General features: G+C 48.0%; 2 protein-coding genes across 2 annotated transcripts in view; one reads left to right on the top strand and one right to left on the bottom strand.

Moving 5' to 3' along the window:
• Nucleotides 1-3859: 3859 nt before the first annotated feature.
• On the bottom strand, nucleotides 3860-10181 carry Taf11 (TATA-box binding protein associated factor 11). The gene is made up of 5 exons (XM_028777063.1): nucleotides 9937-10181; nucleotides 7940-8088; nucleotides 5720-5807; nucleotides 5190-5286; nucleotides 3860-4530 (listed from the first exon to the last, which is right to left on the bottom strand). The coding sequence occupies exons 1-5, from the start codon at nucleotides 10105-10107 to the stop codon at nucleotides 4400-4402; spliced, it is 636 nt and encodes a 211-aa protein (XP_028632896.1). The 5' UTR covers nucleotides 10108-10181; the 3' UTR covers nucleotides 3860-4399.
• Nucleotides 10182-11975: 1794 nt separating this feature from the next.
• The window catches only part of Anks1a (ankyrin repeat and sterile alpha motif domain containing 1A), a 151625-nt gene continuing 144423 nt past the window's right edge, over nucleotides 11976-19177 (top strand). The window contains 1 exon segment of the mRNA XM_028777014.1: nucleotides 11976-12163. Coding sequence (XP_028632847.1) covers nucleotides 11976-12163 — 188 coding nt within the window.

Below are 19177 nucleotides of genomic sequence, written 5' to 3'. Positions count from 1 at the left end.
GGCTAGAGTGGCTCTGGTGTGCTCTCGTGCTGTCTGGCTAGAGTGGCTCTGGTGTGCTCTCGTGCTGTCTGGCTAGAAGCACAGCATCCCTCTCTCGCTGGACTTAGCAGATGGTCTGTGTGTTGTGAGCTGGTGATGTCACTGGAGTCCCAGTTGTGGCTGAGGGGATGAAAGGAAAAGCACCATCCCATGTAAAAAGGAACACATTTAAGGAGGAATGAGGTCGTGTTTGTTCAGACTTGCAGGAGCCAGTCATGTTCTTCACTAAGGCAAACTTGAGAACACCATGTCTTACAGGACTGTGGTTTCTTACACTGAGGAGACACATTACAGATTTGGGAATAACATCTCCTGGAGACAGTGTTCATAGGTGACGTTCTGTCACTTCAGATTTTCATAAATAACCCAGAACTTTAAATGAAGTCATTTACATCAGATGTCATACAACTTGTAGACAAGACAATGAAAAGCAGACGAGAGGAGAGAAAAACCATAAAGCCACAGGGAGGTGAGCGAGGCTGTGAACAGACAGCATGACAGGAGAGGTCCCGCACAGTGGAGGGCTGGGCTGTAGCTCAGGAGAGTATTTGAGCGGCTCGTGTGAGAGCCTGTGCTCACCCCACGATCACAAACACTAGCAGAAAAATAAAGATTGTGTGTATCCAAACAAGAACTACTGCTACTACTGAGTACTGTCACACTCAGGAAAGAATCCAGACCCTTGCTGAGGGAGTAGGGAGCAGTGTGACGCTGTGGCCTAGCACCACAGGTAACTTCATCCAGCCACTGGGCACTTCTGTTGCATTTATTGATCTAGGAGATGGAGAAGAGAAGGGTGGTTCAGAGAACAGAGAGTGATCGAGATGAAGCCATTGTCCTGCAGAGATGAGTGCCGAGGGGAGCAGGGGACCACACAGTCAAAAGTGGGGACTCAATCTTGAGACACTAGTTCTGGGGCCCTGTCACTGCCTCAGGAAAAAAGAAAGCACTTTTAGCCAAGTCAGAAACTTGAAGGGCTTGTGGGAGAAGTGGTGCTTGTGTTTCTGACATTTTTGGAAGAGAAGGGAGAGGCAGTAACTAGAAAACAAGTTTGCAGCCTCAAGAGCACTTGAATTGCTTTAAAATCACATCCCTTCCTCTGCTGCTCACTGCATCCCCCACCCCCAGGAAAAGATTTCTGACAAATACTTGGTGTACTTCACCCTTACCCTTGAGCTTGCAGGATAATTAATGCCTTAATGACCAGATAGTCAGGTTTTTGAGCTGAGGGAGTCTGGGGTTCTTGTCCATATGCAAAGAGAGATGTAGAGTTTTGGCTTCCTTTATGCTTTGGCCTTTTGTGTCTTGAAACCATCCCTCAGGAAACATGGTAAGATGATTCTTCCATGGCATTCCGATGTCTTGTGAGTCCATTCCTTTAGTCACGGGGGATGCACAGGAGAAGCTTGGTCATAATGAAGACTGGCTGTGTGGATCTCCAGGGTAAGGGGAGCAGAAAACACGGAGCAGGACAGCGTATTAGGCGTTTAGCTGTGAAGTTGCGGTGTGCAATACGAAATAATACCTCAAGAAGACTTCAGGAGGGCCCGCAACACTATCCCTCAGAGCGTCCACTGCACATAGCCCTCAGCTGTAAAACCATAGCTGCGGCATCTGTGATTGTCTAAATCTCCTGTTTACATGCATGTGCTGGGAATATGCATTGGTGTGTGTAGACAGAGTTGAGTCTGCTAACTGGGCTGCAGAGATGGCTGTTGATCTCTGTCTAACTCCTTTTCAGTTTACTGGAATGATTTAACTGAGTCTGATGGAGCCAACATGGCTTCTCTCTCCCCGAGAGCTGTTTTCAGTTTTGTTTCCTGCCCTCACTGTGCCGGGGACTGTACTCTTTATGCGCTCTGTGCTGAGAGAATGGGGTCTGTGAGAGGGTCGATACCACATCTCACAGACCCTGGAACCAAATATGTGAGGTGTCTTCATGCTTTTCCTTAGGGGCTCCAGATTCCGCATTGCTAAGGAGGTGCGAGGTCTCCTGGGTGGGGACTCCATTCCAGGCTCCCTTCTTTCCTCTTGATGCCTAAATTACCACCCAAGCTAGCAGAGCAGCATCTGGTTCCAACAGCCAGGACTAGATGTAGTTATGAACTCTCAGAGATGGGCACTGCACAGTTGTCTGGGTGACCAGGGCCCCGCAGGTGCCACCACATCCTCCAGTCCGCTTCTCCAGGGTAGCTATGGAGAGTGGCTGTTGACGAAGAAGCATTTTGCCCCCATGGCACAGGGAAATACTTGGTAACTTTTAATAGTGAGGCTTTGCTAAGTGGCCAGGCTTGAGGGCTAGGCTTCCCGTTCTGCTGTTGTGTTCTTACCTTGTATCCTTTATCAACGTAGACATAGCTCCTGTGTTAAGAATTTCCTATTGCAGTTGTGAGGAAATTTTTTCTGTCAGTTTACTACTTTCTGGTGAAGAGTTAACCTGAGTCTTACACGCTTTGTATGGAGTGCCCCACTGACGTGTCCTCTGCACTGGCTGAGCCAGTGAGTTCCAGTGTAAGCTCTTAAGTTAGATCAGTCCAATTACGTGAGTCTGAGCTGTTTCCCTAACTCAGGGTGCTAAAAACAAAAGACTTGCTCAGGAAAGCTTCAGAAGAGAACAGCTTCCAACCCTGCTTCCTGTGACACTCAGCAGCACACGGGAAGCGGGCCAGTGGATTGCCAACTCCATCGGGTAGCCTTACTACTGCTAATCACTGTCAGTAACGTCCTTTCATTCTCTGAGGAGAGCAATGAGAACTGATGCGGTGAACCGAACCTCCGTCAGGATTGGGAACGTTTACTGTTGCAATAGCTAATCAAACTCGAGTGTACTGGTTCTGTGAACCACCTGAAAAGCAAATTAAATGATACTGTTAAACAGTATTGGTCCTCGTGTCTGTTTATACAAGCTGAAGCAGATGAGCTTGTACATGTTTTTAGGATAGGTTCCTTTTGCTGTGTACTAAGCTGACCTCGAACTCATGATTCTTCTGGTCAGATATCGGATTTCCATGGCTCCAACAGTGCTTGCCCAGTATGCATGGAAACCCTCGGAGCGATTGATCCTTAGCCCTGTATAAACCAATCCAACATGGTGGCACGCAGCCATAATCCTAGCACCGGGGAGGTAAAGGCAAGAAGATCTCAAGTTCAAGTTGTCTTCTTGGTTACATAAATACACTTTTAGTTTCTTATTTTTGTCTATGTGTGTAAATATATGTTGTGTGTGTCTATACCTGTTGTGAAGGCCAGAAAAAAAGGTATTGCATCTCTAAAGCTGGAGTTACAGGAAGTTGACAGTGGCCTGATGCAGGTGCTGTGAATTGAACTTTGGTCCTCTACTGTTGACTGCTGAGCATTCTCTCCAGGTCCAAGTTTAAGGTTCTTGTGGCTATGGGAAAAGAGGGCAGGTGTGATGGCCACCGAGTAACTCAAGAGCCCCAGGCAGGCTCTTGAGTTCAAGGCCAGCCTGGTTAACATAGTGAGTTCTAGACCAGCCAAGGCTATATAATGAGACCGTGTCTCAAAAGCAGATTTTTGTTTTCTACATGTAAAGTAGACCAGGCATAGTGGTACTCTGAGGTTGAGGCCAGCCTGGTCTACATAATGAGTTCTAGGACAGCCAGGGCTACATAGTGAGACCCTGAGTCAAGAAAGGAAAAAAGGAAGGTGAAAACAAACAAACAAAACAAACAAACAAACCAAAAAGCAAAACCAAGCTGGGTGGTGGTGGCGCTCACCTTTCATCCCAGCACTTGGGGAGGCAGAGGCAGGCAGATCTCTGAGTTCGAGGCCAGCCAAGGCTACACAGAGAAACTCCGTCTTGAAAAACAAGAAAAAAAAGCCAAGTTTTATTTCAGCATAGGAAGAACAATGAGTTTTGTCTGCAACAAAATAAAATAAACTTTCCCATACAGGCTGGAAAAGTCTAATGATCTCTCACAAAATACACAGGAGAACCTGAAATGTTAATGGTGAGAAGCATGTCACGGTGTAGCTGTCTTCACGGCAGATGATTGCAGGTTTACGTTTTGAAAACCAGAGCAAGAAACCTGAATCTTAGCAACTTGGGCTTCAGTGTGAAGCCACGAGAGTCGTCTTGTTTTTCTCTGAAACCATCTCCCTCTCCAGAAGATACTAAAGGCCCCTGTAGATTTATCTTCAAACTAGCCAAGACTCAGTGAAATTCTTCAACATGTCCGAGGACAGTCCAGGACTGAGTTGAAGGCAAGTCTGAGTCACACTGCATGCCTTGTAGGTGTGACAGAAACATTAAAATCAGCATCATGTGTCCTGGGAGTACCACCAACAAAGCCGCAGTACAGAAGCCAACTATGAAAAGTCTGAACAGTCTCCGTTAGATTTAGAAGAAGGTGATTTTCTTGTGCTTTGAGTTGGGGATTTGCCCCTTGGACTTCAACCTCCGGACGGCCTCCCTCATGTGCTTGGGCTGCAGGGGTGGCATTTCTCCCCATTTCTCACACACGTCCAGGGCTGGTGTGGGGAAAGGAACAGTATCATCACAAGATTTACTAATCACGACTCAAGTTTTAATTCTGTCTTTTGTGAAATTTGCTAAAACAAGCCCAAGTGTTTTTCCTTAAGAGAAGGCTATAAGCTGGGCACTGTGGTGTTGATGCCTTTAATCTTAGTGCTTGCAAGGCAGAGAGAGGTGGATCTCTTTTGAGTTTGAGGCCAGCCTGGTCTACACAGAGAAATCCTGACTCAAAAAGCACCAGCCCTCCCCCCACCTACCTCCCCAAAAAGAAAAAAAGCACCTTATGAAGTATCTCTCACTGGCTTTTGCTGTGTCCCACAGGGACTAACTATGCCACAAGCTAGATATTAGCAAAGAGCTGCAGCAAGCTTTCTCCCTAACAAGGGGAAGCTCTCAGGGCACTGCTATCAAGGCACTGCTTGTGAAGGAAGGTCTGCTGATGGAAACTACACAACTGTCTTCGTCACCCTGGGCTAAGGAGAGGGATTTCCTAGATGGTCTCATCCCTCCCTCCCACGCTCTCCTCACGACGAGGCTCCCTATAGGGCCAACCTGTAGAGCAGCTGGAAACTCCCACAGACCCTTACATGCCTCAGTGGAGGCTTTGGAAATCAGATCCCCATGAGAGCAGGACAGGCTGTGACCAGCTACTCACCTTCTTCTACCACCTCCCCGACAAAAACTTTAGAAATGCCAGACATGGCAATGACAACGTTCTGAGACACAGAGGTGCCAGTGATGGACTGGATCAGCTGGGGATAAAGAAAGCTGCTGTTAGTGTGATCAACAGCGGCTGGAGATGTAGTGCCAGTAAGTGACGGCCGATAGCCAGATCACCTGGGGCCACAGTGATGGCTCAGGGCTAAGAGGGCCCTTCGAGAGGACCAGAGTTCAGTCCCCAGCCACCCATATTGGGTGGCTCACAACACCTCTAACTAGTCCAGGGGATCTGATGGCCTCTTTGGCTTTCACATGGTATTTACTCACAGACACAGCAATAAAACAGAGCAAAACAATCCCAAACCTGCGAAAAGCTAACAGTGCTGACTTGCTAGAGTTGGCCAGACGATGAGAGGTGATTCTTTCTCCCTCCTAAACAATCTCATGCTCACCTCACTTGCGAATGCTGACAGCTGTGGAGCCTAGCTTCTTCCTAACTCAACAGGAAGACAAGCACATCCTTACCCTCTTAATGGCTGCCTTAGGGAAAGCCGATCTGCGATACATTTCATAACGGTTCAGCTGCTCCTCAGAAAAAGAAGAGACCAAGATTCTAGACAAAAACATGAGTAATTAAGATTGTTAATGAGAATGAATGAAGTCCTAAGTCAATAAACACAAGCCACAGACAAACACTGTTTCAAGGGGTCCCTGGCTTTGGATTTGGTGCTCTTGAGGAATGGCAACATTTCCACTCCTAAGGAACTATGCAAAGAAAAAAGAAACACAATTTCCTTTCATTAAACACAAAAGCAGCTGGGTATGGTGGTGCACGCCTGCTCAGGAGGTGGGGTCCTCCTTGTGAGGAGAAAACACACTATCCTATGCTGACTGCATTTCACACGGACAGTAAACACCTATTACAGAATCACACAGACAGTAAACATCTATTACAGAAATGTACGTTCACATCAGGGTTCTTCAGTATTAAGTTCAGAGAGAAATCAAGGATAACCTTATACTTCTGATCCTCCTGGCTCTACCTTCCAGAGAGCGCAACCCCAGATGTGCCAGCACATCTGGTTCCTGAATGCTTTGCAGGCAGTCTACAAACTGAGCTCTAGCCTCAGCCATGATACTTTTACTTTGAATTATTGAGTCTATTTACTATGCCTGTGTGGTGGGTGTTCATGTAGAGGGGCCACCCATGAGGAAAGACAACTTGAAGAAGTCAGCTCTCTCCTTCCATCACGTGGGTCCTGGGGACTGAACTCAGGTTGTCAAGCTTGAGCAAGTGCTCTTATTGCTGGGCCACATGCTAGCTCTGTGTTTCTTTAATATATAAATAAATAAAACATATCTATGTCAGTCTGTTTGGTTTTGTCTGTACATTTGTGTAGGTGTTCATGGAAACCAGAGGGAGTGTCAGATACATAGGCATTTGTAAGCAGCTTGATATTAGTCCTGGGTCTTACTGGTCCTCTGTTAGCGCAGATAGCTCTTAGTCTCTGAGCAGTCTCTCTAGTACCCTTTAATTTTTTTAGTTAATTCTTTTAAATAAATAAAAAGATGGCTGAGCCAGTTTTAGAAGATGTACCATCACTTAATAGGAAATTCACTAAAATATCAATGTCTAATCAAGATGGAGAAAAAAAAAAACAATCCAAAACCATAAGTATTACCCAGGAACTTGAAATGATCAATTAATTAAAACAAGATTACAGTTTTCATAAATCTAGAAATATGTTGAGAAGCCGTTAAAAACATGTATAGCAGTGTTTATACAGGTAGTTTATCATAGAAAGAAACAGATACGACGTAGAGATGTTCCCAAAGGGGGAACACGATGTTATTAGAAGAAACAAAATTTAAAAACTCCTAGCCAGGCCAGGCAGTGGTGGCGCACACCTTTAACCCCAGTACTTGGGAGGCAGAGGCAGGCGGATTTCTGAGTTCCAGGCCAGCCTGGTCTACAGAGTGAGTTCCAGGACAGCCAGGACTATACAGAGAAACCATGTCTGGAGAAACTTAAACAAACAAACAACAACAACGAAAATCCTAGCCAGGATAAGTGCAGGCATCACATACAGGTGAGATGCAGTGCAGCCCGGAGACACTACACTGCTATTCATGAGGACCCTGTTTGCACAAACAGTCCCAGGTATACATTCTTGGGACAAGCTCTAAAGCTGGATTTGGACCTTTTTCTTCTTTTCTTGTATTCTGAGTTATTTTCAATAAGCTTGTATTTACTGAAAAGGAAAAACACTGACCAAATGTTGTATAAAAACATTTTGAAAAACCAACTATTTAATGTCCTTACGTGTATGTATGTGTGTGTGCACTTTGTATGTCCTTATGCGTATGTATGTATGTATGTATGCATTTTGTATGTCCTTACGTGTATGTATGTATGCATTTTGTGTTTATCAGGAGCCTGCCTGTTTGGAGGTCAGAGGACAGTTTCTAGAACTCATCTTCCTACACATGGTTTCCCAGGATCAAACTCGGGTCATTAGGTTTGGTGGCAAGCAGCTTTACCTGGCATCTTGCTGGCCTGAAATTATACCCAGGCATAGTGGATCATGCCTATAATCTCAGCACCAAGCAGGCTGAGGCAGGAGGATCAGGAGTTCGAGACTAGCTTAAGCCTCATGAGCCCTTACCTCAAAAGCAAACAAAAAACCGAGTAACAGTGAATATACAGAGTGGAGTTAGGGTCTGAACGGGACGGTTATGACTCACTGCATCTTCTGAATCTCATCTTCGTCCACCTTCTGCTTCTTCTCCTTCTTGTCCTTGGTATCTAGTTTCAGCTTTTTGGCTGCAGGAGTAAGTAATGATGAGTCTTCCCGCTCGACTGCTGTTAAATCTGAGACTTCCTGACTCTTGAGCTGGAAAGATGGACAGAAACTCTCATTATGTACTCAGTATACTTCTCAGGCTTGGGCAAGGTCAGCAAATCCTCTAATCTTTCCATCTAGCAACTCCGTCTATGCAGTAGCTGTCTGGTTCTAGACACTGCCTATACCATCTGCATAAGAGGCAGGCTAACTCCCAAAGGAAGATTATAGTCCAGCTGGGAAAGAAAATGAATAATCCAGTCTCCCAGCTTAGCCACGATCACACAGATCACACAGATCTGTATCTGTCCATCACATTACGGGGAAAATGCCAAGGATCCAAACAGCCACTCTCCCTCGGTCCCACCCTTCCGGCCTCACTCCATAGATGTCAGTATGGTCTCCTCCGTGTGTGTCTTCGGAGCAACACCCTGTACAGTGTTCTTCTGACCCTTTCTCTACTGGGTCATAAGATCCTTCCCGTTACTAGACTAGAAACTTTTTTTTTTTTTTTTTATTTGAGACAGTCTCTCCATAGAGCCCTGGGTGTCCTGGAACTCTCTCTGTAGAGCAGGCTGCCTTGCACTCAGAGATCCATCTACCTCTGCCTCCAGATTGCTTGGATTAAAGCCGTGTGCCACCATGCCCAGTTTGGAAACTTTTTTTTCTTTTTGTTTTTCGAGAGAGGGTCTTTCTGTATAGTCCTGGCTGTCCTGGAACTCACTCTGTGTAGACCAGGATAGCCTCAAACTCAGAAACCCACCTGCCTCTGCCTCCTGAGTGCGGGTGTGTGCCACCACTGCCTGGCTTTTTTCTTTTGTAACATAAGACAAAGTTTCATTTTGTAGCCTGCGCTGGTGACCCAACACTCCCTGATCTCCAGCTTGTGGAAATTGTCTTGCTTCAAGCCTCCTTGCTGGGATTAGACTTGTATCACTATGTTGAGTTTAAACTAAAAACTGCAGATAGCTCAGACGTTAAGAGCATTGGCTGTTCTTACAGAGTATCTAGGTTCGATTACCAACACCCATATGTCAGCAACTCTAGTTTCAGAAGATCTAATGCCCTCTTCTGATTTCCACAGGAAACGTGCCAGGCACATACATGGCAAACAAATATACACAGGCTAAACATTCATATAATAAAAATATACTTTTAAAAACCCACAAAATCTCAATTATTATACACATTCATGCATACTGTGTGTGGGTTTGCAAGTGGACAACTTTGTGGAGATGGTTCTCTTCCACCTTAACGTGGAGTGTGGGGATCAAACGCCTGTTCCCAGGCTTTCATGGCAAGTCCCTTTACCTGCTGAGCCATTTTGCCTGCCCTAGGCTAAAAACTTCTTGGAGTTGTTGATTATTTGTCTTCATGTAAGAACTTAACAGTTTTACTCACATGTAATCCAAACTTTGTCCTGACTAACTTACGACAAAATCTTAATACATCAAGACTCATTCATGAGATTTAATGGTTCCTCTAAAATGAAACTTATGTCGGGCAGTTGTGGGACATGGCTTTGATACTAACACTTGGAAGTCAGAGGCAAGGTGATCTCTGATTTCCAGGCCAGTCTAGTCTACACAGTGAATTCCAGGACAGCCAGGGCTACCCTGTCTTGAAAAACAAAAAAGAAAAAAGAAATTCATATTTAAACTCATACAGAAATTTGGAGAGGAAGAGAGAAGACATTATATATCTGACAACCCTTTCAACTTATTTTCTGCTTCTGATCTATACATGTTTCTCTGACCTTCGTGCTTCAGATTTTCAAATTTATTCGTCCTTAACTTTTTTTCTCCCTTTTACAAAGAGTCCTGGTGAATTCTAGTTCTCCAGGCTTTGGAAGACAGCAAGCAGTCAGAAGCGTAGCCCTATCCACAAACTTCTACCTACCTCGCCTTCCTCTGCCGCGGCTTCTTTCAAGCCCGCATCTCCATCCCTGTCGGTTTCCTCCGGGATTCTCTCCGTGTCGGCAGCCACTGGGGCCCCAGGCGTAGCCCTCGTCTCCTCCGACTCCCCTGGATCCCCGCCTTTGTCCGTGGGCGACTCCCCAAGGTTGTCCATCGCGATAGAAGAGGATCAGAGGCGATAGCAGCCCCGCCGGGAGAAGGAGCTGGTGTCGGCGAGCTGAGCCGCGGAGCTTGTGCTTACGGTTTGTCGTCGCGCCGCGATGACGTCACGCCCACGGCTCCTGGGAGGGGTCATTTCCAGAAGCGCGTTGATCGTTCGGGGGGATTCATGTAAACCGAATTTGTTTTAACGAGAAACAAATGTAGAAGTATAAGACACTCCGCTTTGGGGAAGACGCGTTTTTTGAAAGAGCGTACATTCGTTTACCGAGATAGTATACTTTTTTTTTTCTCCTTCGTGGGAATGTAATGCCAATGAATCCTTCTTTAACTTGACTCCTTCGGCGGAAAGTCGGGGGACAGGGAGAAAACTCCGTCCCGCTGCTTGTGGCCGCCTTGGACTGAGTGACTTCCGGCAGCGACCCAACTTGGTATTTTCCAAAGAACCGAGACCACCGGCTTGTGTCCACCAGCCAACTGCTTGGGCTTCCCTTTTGTTTCGCACGCATCTCTAAAGCCAACAATGTATTCAAGGGTTTCATTCAACGCTTCAACTATTGGCCACCTGCCTCGCGTCAGATCGGGATAGTACCCATCGTCCTTTCCCAATTACACTTCCCCCGCTCAGTCCACCAATATTAAAAATTGGAACTGTTTCTCCAACTCTGACTTTAAAAAAAATGTGCTTCTCACGACAATTAAGAGAAAGAAGGTCGGGCAGTGGTGGCTCACGCCTTTAATCCCAGCACTTGGGAGGCAGAAGCAGGCGGATTTCTGAGTTCGAGGTCAGCCTGGTCTACAGAGTGAGTTCCAGGACAGCCAGGGCTACACAGAGAAACCCTGTCTCGAAAAACAAACAAACAAAAAATTTTTTTCATGTGTTTGAGTGTTTTGCATGTAAGTCTGGGCTCCACATGCGTTCATGGTATCCTGGGAGGCCAGAAAAGTGTCACATACGCTGGAACTGGAGTTACAGACTGTTGTGAGGCGCCACAAGTGATGGTAATCAAAACCTAGATTCTCCGACAGAGCAGTCAGTGCTCTTAACCACTGGGCCACCTCTCCAGATCCCGTCCGCCCCGCCTACACACTTTATTTTTGAGATAGGGTCTCACTATGTAGCCTTGGCTAGCACGTAACTTGCGTTGTAGACCAGGCTGGCTTTAAACTCACAGAGATGCAGCGGCTTTTGCTTCTCGGATGCTGGGACAAACGGCAAGTGCGACAATGGCAGGCTGAGAGCAGTTGTAAAACTCTCCCGTCTTCCCTCCAGGAGGCACCAGAGGGCGGGATTTTTCAAGTCCGGTTCTGGGTCTCCTCCACGCCTATCCCGTATTTAATCCGCGCGTCTTGAATGGAATTGCAAACAGAGGTACGCGTTACCACGTTTCTTTTCTTTCGACGTTGCCTGGACGGGATGACCGTGTCTCCAGTCCCGTGAGATCCCAAACCTTTGGGAAGGCGAGCACTTCGGGGAAGCTCCTACAGGTGTGTCACCTTCCCTCTCTCCCACCTGTCGCATGGGCGGGCTCGCCGGGCGTGGACCGCGTCTGCGCCGGGCTGGGTTCTGCACGCCCGGGCGCCACTCCGCCAGGCTGGGTCACCTGCACGGAGGCGCCGAGCCCCGCCCACTAGGTGGGCAAGGGGGCGGGGCGCGGGGGCGCGGTGACGCGTGACGCCGGATCCCGGAAGTGACGCGCCGCCGGGGAGGGGGTAAAGCTAAGGAGGCGGGGGGAGGGGGGTGAGAGGGGGTGGCGTCCCCGGCCGGTTTGAGGGGTGCGTTGCCCGGAGACGGAAAGTTTAGGAGCCGGAGCAGGCTCTGCGAGGCTCCGGGTGGGGATCCGAGGGGTGGCGGTCCTGGGGATGGGGAAGGAGCAGGAGCTGCTGGAAGCGGCCCGCACCGGGCACCTCCCGGCCGTGGAGAAGCTGCTGTCCGGGAAGCGGCTCTCCTCCGGCTTCGGCGGCGGCGGCGGCGGCGGCTCCGGCAGCGGCGGCGGCTCCGGGGGCGGCGGCCTCGGTTCTTCCAGCCACCCGCTCTCCAGTCTGCTGAGGTGAGTGCGCGCGCCGGGGCTCGCAGCCTGGACCGCGCGGGCCAGCCCCCCGAGAGGTCGCGGCTCCCCAGGCGCGCGCGGCGCAGGCCGGGCTCTCGTGGCTGGCGTCGCCGCTGCGGAGAATGGGGGGAGTTGCCCAGGTGGCAGCCCGCGCCGCATGGCACAGCTCGGCGTCACCCCTCGCCCGCCGTGAGGAGGTGCCAGCTGTCGCTTCTCACAAAAGCCACTTCAGAGCAGACCGAATTCGCGGAATCCCTCTCGCATCCTGCAGGGACTCCCACGCCGTGCAGAGCCTCGCGGCTCCCCTGGAGCACATTCTCGTTTTTTCCTTCTCTTAGGAACTTAGAAGGGACCACTGAGCTGTGCGGAACCCGGCTTTTGTTTTGTTTTTAAAATTGCTTCTGCATTGATCGCGCGCGAGGTGTTTCAGTCTTTGAGCCCCTCTTGCGCCTGGAAGCTCAATTTGTCGTTTCCTTGTTGTCACTCTGGCTGGGTTCGTCCAAGTGGCATCTGCTCATTTCCCCCTGGGACTTACTTAAATCGGAAAGAAACCAAGGCTTGCTTAGGGAGCTGAGCTGCGTTCAACTTTCTGAGATCTTTTAGACACTTCTGAATCTCGGGGCTGCAAGTCTTCGGGAGGCAGGGAGGGTCACTCTTTGTAGCTTACAAGGGGGGATTGGAATGCCCTGTCAGAGTGCGTGAAATGTGTTGATTCAGCAGCGCTTTCGTAGCTGTTTTCTTTTCCTTCCTTGTTCTTTTGAGGTTTTTGAGAAGTGGAAGTTCATTTAGAAGTGGCTTCCTTAGCTTCTGTTCCCTGTAGGCTCATGCACCTTCAGTTTGGAGTGAGCTTGCAGAGTTTGGACCCAGGAAGCCCACGGTTTTTTTTTCATAAACTGAGTCTCAACCCACATTTTTTTCAGGAAGATTTTTAAAAGCACTATACAAGAATCCTCCCCCTTCCTTTGGGGAAGAAACCCCAATTCTGTTGTCTGCACCCAGTTTCTTGAACAGTGCTGGCTCTTAAGTGGTACTCAAGATTTGTTGAATAGACACACAGTACTGATTGTAGAATGAGCTCTGTGTGTGTGCGCGCGCATGTGTGCGCCCCCGGCACTCCATGTGTGATGGAGACTAGCAGTTGACATCTGGTGTCTTCCTCAATTGCTCTCCGTCTTCTTTCTCGCCAAACCTGGAGCTTTCTGATTGCACTAGACTGGCTGGCCAGCAAGTCCCAGGGATTCCCCTGCCTCTTCTTTCCCTGTACTGGCATTACAGCCATGTTGGCTTCTCTCTCTCTCTCTCTCTCTCTCTCTCTCTCTCTCTCTCTCTTTTTTTCCTCCTCTAAACATGGGTTCAAGATCACATTCAGAGGTTCCTGTTTGCTGAACAAGCACTTCACGGACCGAGCCATCTCCTCAGGGGACAATCAGTCTCTAAATGAACTGTGATCCTCACTAGTAGTGGTTGGTAGGACAGACACTGTTTTGGGAGAGTTAGAACCTCCGGAGTAGGTGCATCTAGGCTGACTTTGAAGTCAAGGTTTGGAGTAGATCACATATAGTTGGGAATGCTCTGGGGAAACACACCCTGACCAGAGGCAGGGTTTGTTTGCTGTTGGTGTGCTACTCGGGGACTTCCTGCTTGGGACCTTGAGTAGTCTGGCCCCTTGAAGGTAGGTAAGAATGGATTAGTATACTTATGGCTCTCACATTGGCAGCGTGTCTCACGCTTGTATTCTCAGTCCCTATGTTAGCACCTGGAGACACAGTCTCCTAGTTGGGCTTTCTATTGCTGTGACAAAACACCATGACTAAAAGCAAGTGGGGGAGGAAAGGGGTTATTTAATGGCTTGCAATTCCACATCATAGTCCGTCACTGAAGGCAGTCAGGATCGGAACTCAATCAGGGCAGGAACTTGGAGGCAGAGCTGATGCAGAGGCCGTGGAGGGGTGCTGCTTGCTCATGGCCTGCTCAGCCTGCTTTCTTATAGAACCCAGGACCACCAGCCCAGGGATGGCATTACCTAGGGTGGGCGGGTCTCTCCCCCATCAATCACTAATTAAGAAGATGCCCTACGGCTGGATCTTATGGGGGGGTCTTCTCAATTGAGGTTCCCTCCTTTCAAGTGAGTCTAGTTTGTGTCGGCACACAGGCCAGGTTCTTCTTGGCGTGCCCTCAGAGGAACATTGTTGCGATGTAGCTGCCACATAGTTAAGCAAGGCTGTGAGGCCTGGTGAGCACAGCCCTTTTACTGTGGGTTTCCTGCTGATGTTTCCCATTTCTTTCATTAAGCACAGTGGTGTGTCCCTTCCCTAGAGTCACAGAGCTGCTGGAATCCAAGTTGGCTGCTGTGTCTGATAGAAGCTGCAGATGTTCATGAGTCTTCCAGTCTCCCGCTGGGAAGGAGGACCTTTACTTAGGCCCTTGCTACACTGGGTGTGTCATTAATTAGGAGTGACTCTGGTTAACCTACTGAGAGGGTTGAGGCCATGCCTTTATTTATTTTTTAAGGTTTATTTATTATGTATACAGTGTTCTGCCTGCAGGCCAGAAGATGGCACCAGGTCTCATTTTAGGTGGTTGTGAGCTACCAGGTGGTTGCTGGGAATTGAACTCAGGACCTCTGGAAGAACAGCCAGTGCTCTTAACCTCTGAGCCATCTCTCCAATCTCAAGGCCACGAATCTAAATAATCCCGAGGTCAGCAAGTCCCCTTTGTAGGTTTGGAAGTGGTGGAGGTGGGTCCCTTGTGTACTCCTGCTCTTTCCTGCCTGGAACCCTGAGTTCTCATTGGAAGCCATGGATTCCTCATTTAGTGTTTTGACTGTGTTTCAACACATGTCTCCTAGCCTCATGAGTACTGAAAACTGTAGCCTGCCTTTCTCTTGAAGTTTAAGGAGCTTATAACTCCCCTGGGTATAAATATTGCAAACCACACCCATGTTTGTTTCCTCATGTGTTTATGACCCTCCTCCCTATCGTCCCACATAGGTTTTGTATGGATTCTTTTTGCGTGTGTGCGTGTACACATATGTGGAAGCCATTGAGACAGACTCCCAGGATTCCTCCTGTTAGCTTCTCCCCAGCCCTGAGTTTACAAGCAGATGCCACCATCTTTGGCATTTTTATATGGGTTCTGGGGATTGAACTTGGGTCCTCATGTCTACAGGGCAAGCACTTTACCATCTGAGCTATCTCACCAACCCCTAGTATGTGTTCTGAAATTACACAATACTCCCTTCTCTCCTCACATGTCCTGTCTCTCATAGAGCTATTCTGTACCTGGGTCTTAGCCTCACACACCCCATGATGGCCCTCAAGCACACAGATCTAGCCAGCTTTGTGGGAGCACATACTGCCTGTCACATACAGTAAGTAGCTCCCTGTCCCATCCTTTGCTTGCTTCCCTTCCATAGTCCACCTCTTTGGTCTGCTTGCTGGCTAGTTATTTTGTCATCTGTGAGGAGGGAGCCTCAGTTGAGAAAAGACCTCATGATGGGTGGTGGAGCTTATAACTGTGATGGATGCCACCTTGAATGGTATAAGAAAGCAAGCCGAGCAAGCCGTGTGGATCGAGCCAGGAAGCAGCGTTCCTTCATGCCTTCTGCTTCAGTTTCTGCCTCCGTGTTCCTGTCTTGACTTCTCTCAGCACTAAAGTGTGACCTGAGAGTTCTAAGCTGAAATAAACCCTTTCCTCCCTGAGTCGCTGTTGGTCACGGTGCTTGACAGTCACTGTTTCCTCACTGTGAGCCTCATCCCCTGAGAGTATATCTGCATCATAATCTCAGCCGAGAAGACCTCTGCTAGGCCAGCACTTACAGATACAGACGTGGAAAGCCCTGCTTTCTTTCGAGACTCTGGTTTTGAAAAATATAAGCCTACAAGTTACCGTGTTCTTCTGACTCCGGTGTATTTACTGACCTGTCATTAAGTCACCTTCTTCTGTCACCACTCACTGTCACTCTACTTGTGGAAGTTAAGTACTTTGATCCCTACTCTCTGTGAGATGAAGACGCTGGTGCCTGCCATATGGATAGTGCCTTGGGTAGTAAATGCGGTGACCACCCTGCATAACACATCCTATGAGCTCATTCCATCACACAACTGTCTGTCAAGTGCACTCGTTATGTGCAAATTACTGTGTCACATGTTTCCTTTTAAGAGTTTGTCTCTTTGTTTGTTTGTTTGAGGCAGGGTCTAATGTAGTCCAGGCTGGCTTTGAACTCATGTACCCAAGGATAACTTTGAACTTCTGATTCTCTGTCTTCCAAGTCTGAGTGTGTGCTGTGATTGCAGGTACGCTCCGCTGTGCCCCCACTCAGACACGTTTTAAATGGTGTTCTTTCCTGCTTGGTGATCTCTGAGCAGTGGCAGTTGGAAACAGTAAGGGAGAGAACCTGCTCAGGCAGACGTGTGACTGCCGTTCATTAACAGTTCCACCCCCATCTGCCTTCTGCTGGGCCGAGAGATTGCTAGATGTCATAGTGCTGTATCCACTATGAAATTTATCTCAGAGCTATCGGAGAGTAGGTACCCCATCAGAATTAGCCCTTCTCACCATACGCACAGTTCACCGTATATAGAGTTCATAGGAGTGTGCATATGTGTGCATAAAGAGTGCCTGTGTTACAAACTGACAGAATGAAATGTCTAGCTAAGTGTACCCACTTTCCGCCTTCGTGTTTGAGGCTTTGGATGTAGCTCTTCACACCGGAGTAGGCCCAAGGCACTGTTGTATCTTAGTGCTGTCTAGTCTGACTTTTTGCCATTAAGTAAAAATTGTGTTTGGTAGATGTTTAATTTTCTATCCAAAATGATGTAAATAAAATGCTTGTTACTTAACGAATAGTTAATAGATTAGCTAGTTCTCCAGAGTGTTTAGTGCTACTGAGAACCCGCACTGCATAGATTATACATAGATTATGTGTGGTACGGATGCATTTTCTGTTTTATGGATGCACACCATAGCTTGAGAGCCGAGGATAAGACACCTTTAAACTTTGTTTTACTTTGAGTGTTTTTAGCCCCCAGCACATAGCAGACATGAAACTTTACTGTAATGGAGTTGCCTGTGTTTAGGTTTACAGTGAAGCAACTGAGTTCCAGGAAAGCACTTTATGTCTGAGACTACAGTAAGATTTAGGTTGAAAGGCCAAAGGGCCAGAGAAAATGAACCGTGAAACTTATCAGATAGTTGCTTAGAACTGTGAGTTGAGTCCTGAGTCACGAACTGGCGTGCGATGAAGGACTGGCTAAGGGAAGTGCACGGGACTCGGCCAGAGGGACAAAGTCAGAGGTGCTCGTCAGGGAGGAGGCTTTGTCATGGTTCAGGACAGTTCTGTCGCCACAGAGGCTTGCTGAAGAGAATCTATAGACACTGCTATAGATGTGGTTTTCAGCTCCTTTTTTACTCTGTCATCTTGTGAGAGGATACGGACAAACAGGGAGAGATGATTTTAACATTCCAAGGAAAGGGAAAGACTGTAAAACGGCAGAGTGGGCAGCGTGCTGTGACCTTGCGGATGGATTTAAGTTCCTGTTCTAAGTCAACACATGGGCAAACAAACCATCGTCCAAAGCAGGAGCCCACTCCCACCCGGGATCCTTCACTAAACCGTCTTCACTTAGAAAGCCTTTTTTACTAGGGTAACATTGAGTCCAGTACTGAGCATGTTAAGCAAGCCAGCTGCCACTAAGCTACAGCCCCAGAAGTTAAACAACTTCCACATGAGTGTTCTGCCTGCACGTGTGTCTGCACCCAGTGCGTCCTGTTTCCCAGTGGAGGCTAGAAGGTTCTGGATCCCCCAGGACTGGAGTTCCAGGTGGTTTTGAGCCGCCGTATGGCTGCTGGGAACTGAACCCAGGTTCTCTGCAAGAGCAGCCAGTGCCCTTAATAATGACTCAGCCATCTTTCGAGTCCCAAAAATTTCTTAGCATGCCTTTTTTTAGTGTGATTTTTGTTGTCTGGCAGCCTCCTCCCTTCATTTTGGAATTGCTGTTAGGTTGTGGAGTTCTCCAAAGGAGAATGGTTACTTTGTTCAAAACAACAAAGAAAAAAAGAAAACAAAGTAGCAATCCAGGCACTCTGCGTTACTTTACAGCTAGGCACTTGGCTTGGGAATGGAGTGCCTGGCTGGAGTTTGCTCGTGCCTGTCAGGCCTAGGCTTGACTTGGTGGGTCTTTCCTAAGAGAAAAAACATCTAGAGGGTGCCATTGGGTGGTGTGTGTGTGTGTGTGTGTGTGTGTGTGTGTGTGTGTGTGTGTCTGTCTGTCTGTCTGTCTGTCCTGGAACTCACTCAGTAGACCAGGCTGGCCTCAAACTCCGAGATCCACCTTCCTCTACCTCCAAACCACTGAGATAAAGCCACTATCTGCCTGGCTTGGCTGGGAATGCCGCCAGCCTTAAACTAAGTAGGACAGTATATGTGGAGCAGAAGACAGTTTCTGTTTTTCAGTGTGTGTGTGCTCCTGTCTCTCCACATTCTCCAGCTGAGTTCAGTTTTCACCACATTAGTTGGAGAGGGCGGAAGAACTTCCGACTTGTATCTGGCTCAGCGTCAGCCTGGTCACTGTCAGAAGTCAGGAACCAGGACCAGCAGAACAAGAAAGTTACTCTCTCGATTGTTTTCTCCTACCAAAGAGCCAAGTGTAGCCTGGGCCTAACAGGCCAGAGATACAAAGAAGAAATAAAGTAGATACAAAGTTGTTCTCCAGAAAAGCCCCTTCAGTCCACTTTCTGAGTTTGTCTGCCGCAAACAGCTGTAAATTTGGGTATTCGAGAAGGAAGTCCAGGTCATTTCTGCCCTGTCTTTGGTAGGAAAGTAAATACTGGGATCTGTAGGGCATATAGACACCAAGGAAACCCCAAGAGTAGACAGCGGTGGGCTTGTTCTTGGAAGTCACACTACTGGCCAGGTAGGAAGGAACAAGGGATTCTTTTTAGTGCATCCTGAGAAAACGTTTCCCACATTGATATCCAGAAGATTATGGGGAGATTTTTCTGTGGTGTAGAAAA

This window comes from Grammomys surdaster, unplaced genomic scaffold, assembly GCF_004785775.1.
Source record: "Grammomys surdaster isolate TR1022 unplaced genomic scaffold, NIH_TR_1.0 277, whole genome shotgun sequence".
NCBI lineage: Eukaryota > Metazoa > Chordata > Mammalia > Rodentia > Muridae > Grammomys > Grammomys surdaster.
The sequence above is the reverse complement of the archived record's forward strand: the minus strand, read 5'-3'. Positions and strand labels throughout refer to the sequence as shown.

Coding starts and splice junctions, on each gene's coding strand:
- Taf11 (XM_028777063.1), bottom strand. CDS start 10,107: ATGGACAACCTTGGGGAGTCGCCCACGGACAAAGGCGGGGATCCAGGG. Junction 8,089..9,936: donor CCGCGGCAGAGGAAGGCGAG/GTAGGTAGAAGT, acceptor CCATCTTTCCAG/CTCAAGAGTCAGGAAGTCTC. Junction 5,808..7,939: donor GATGAGATTCAGAAGATGCA/GTGAGTCATAAC, acceptor GTTTTTGTCTAG/AATCTTGGTCTCTTCTTTTT.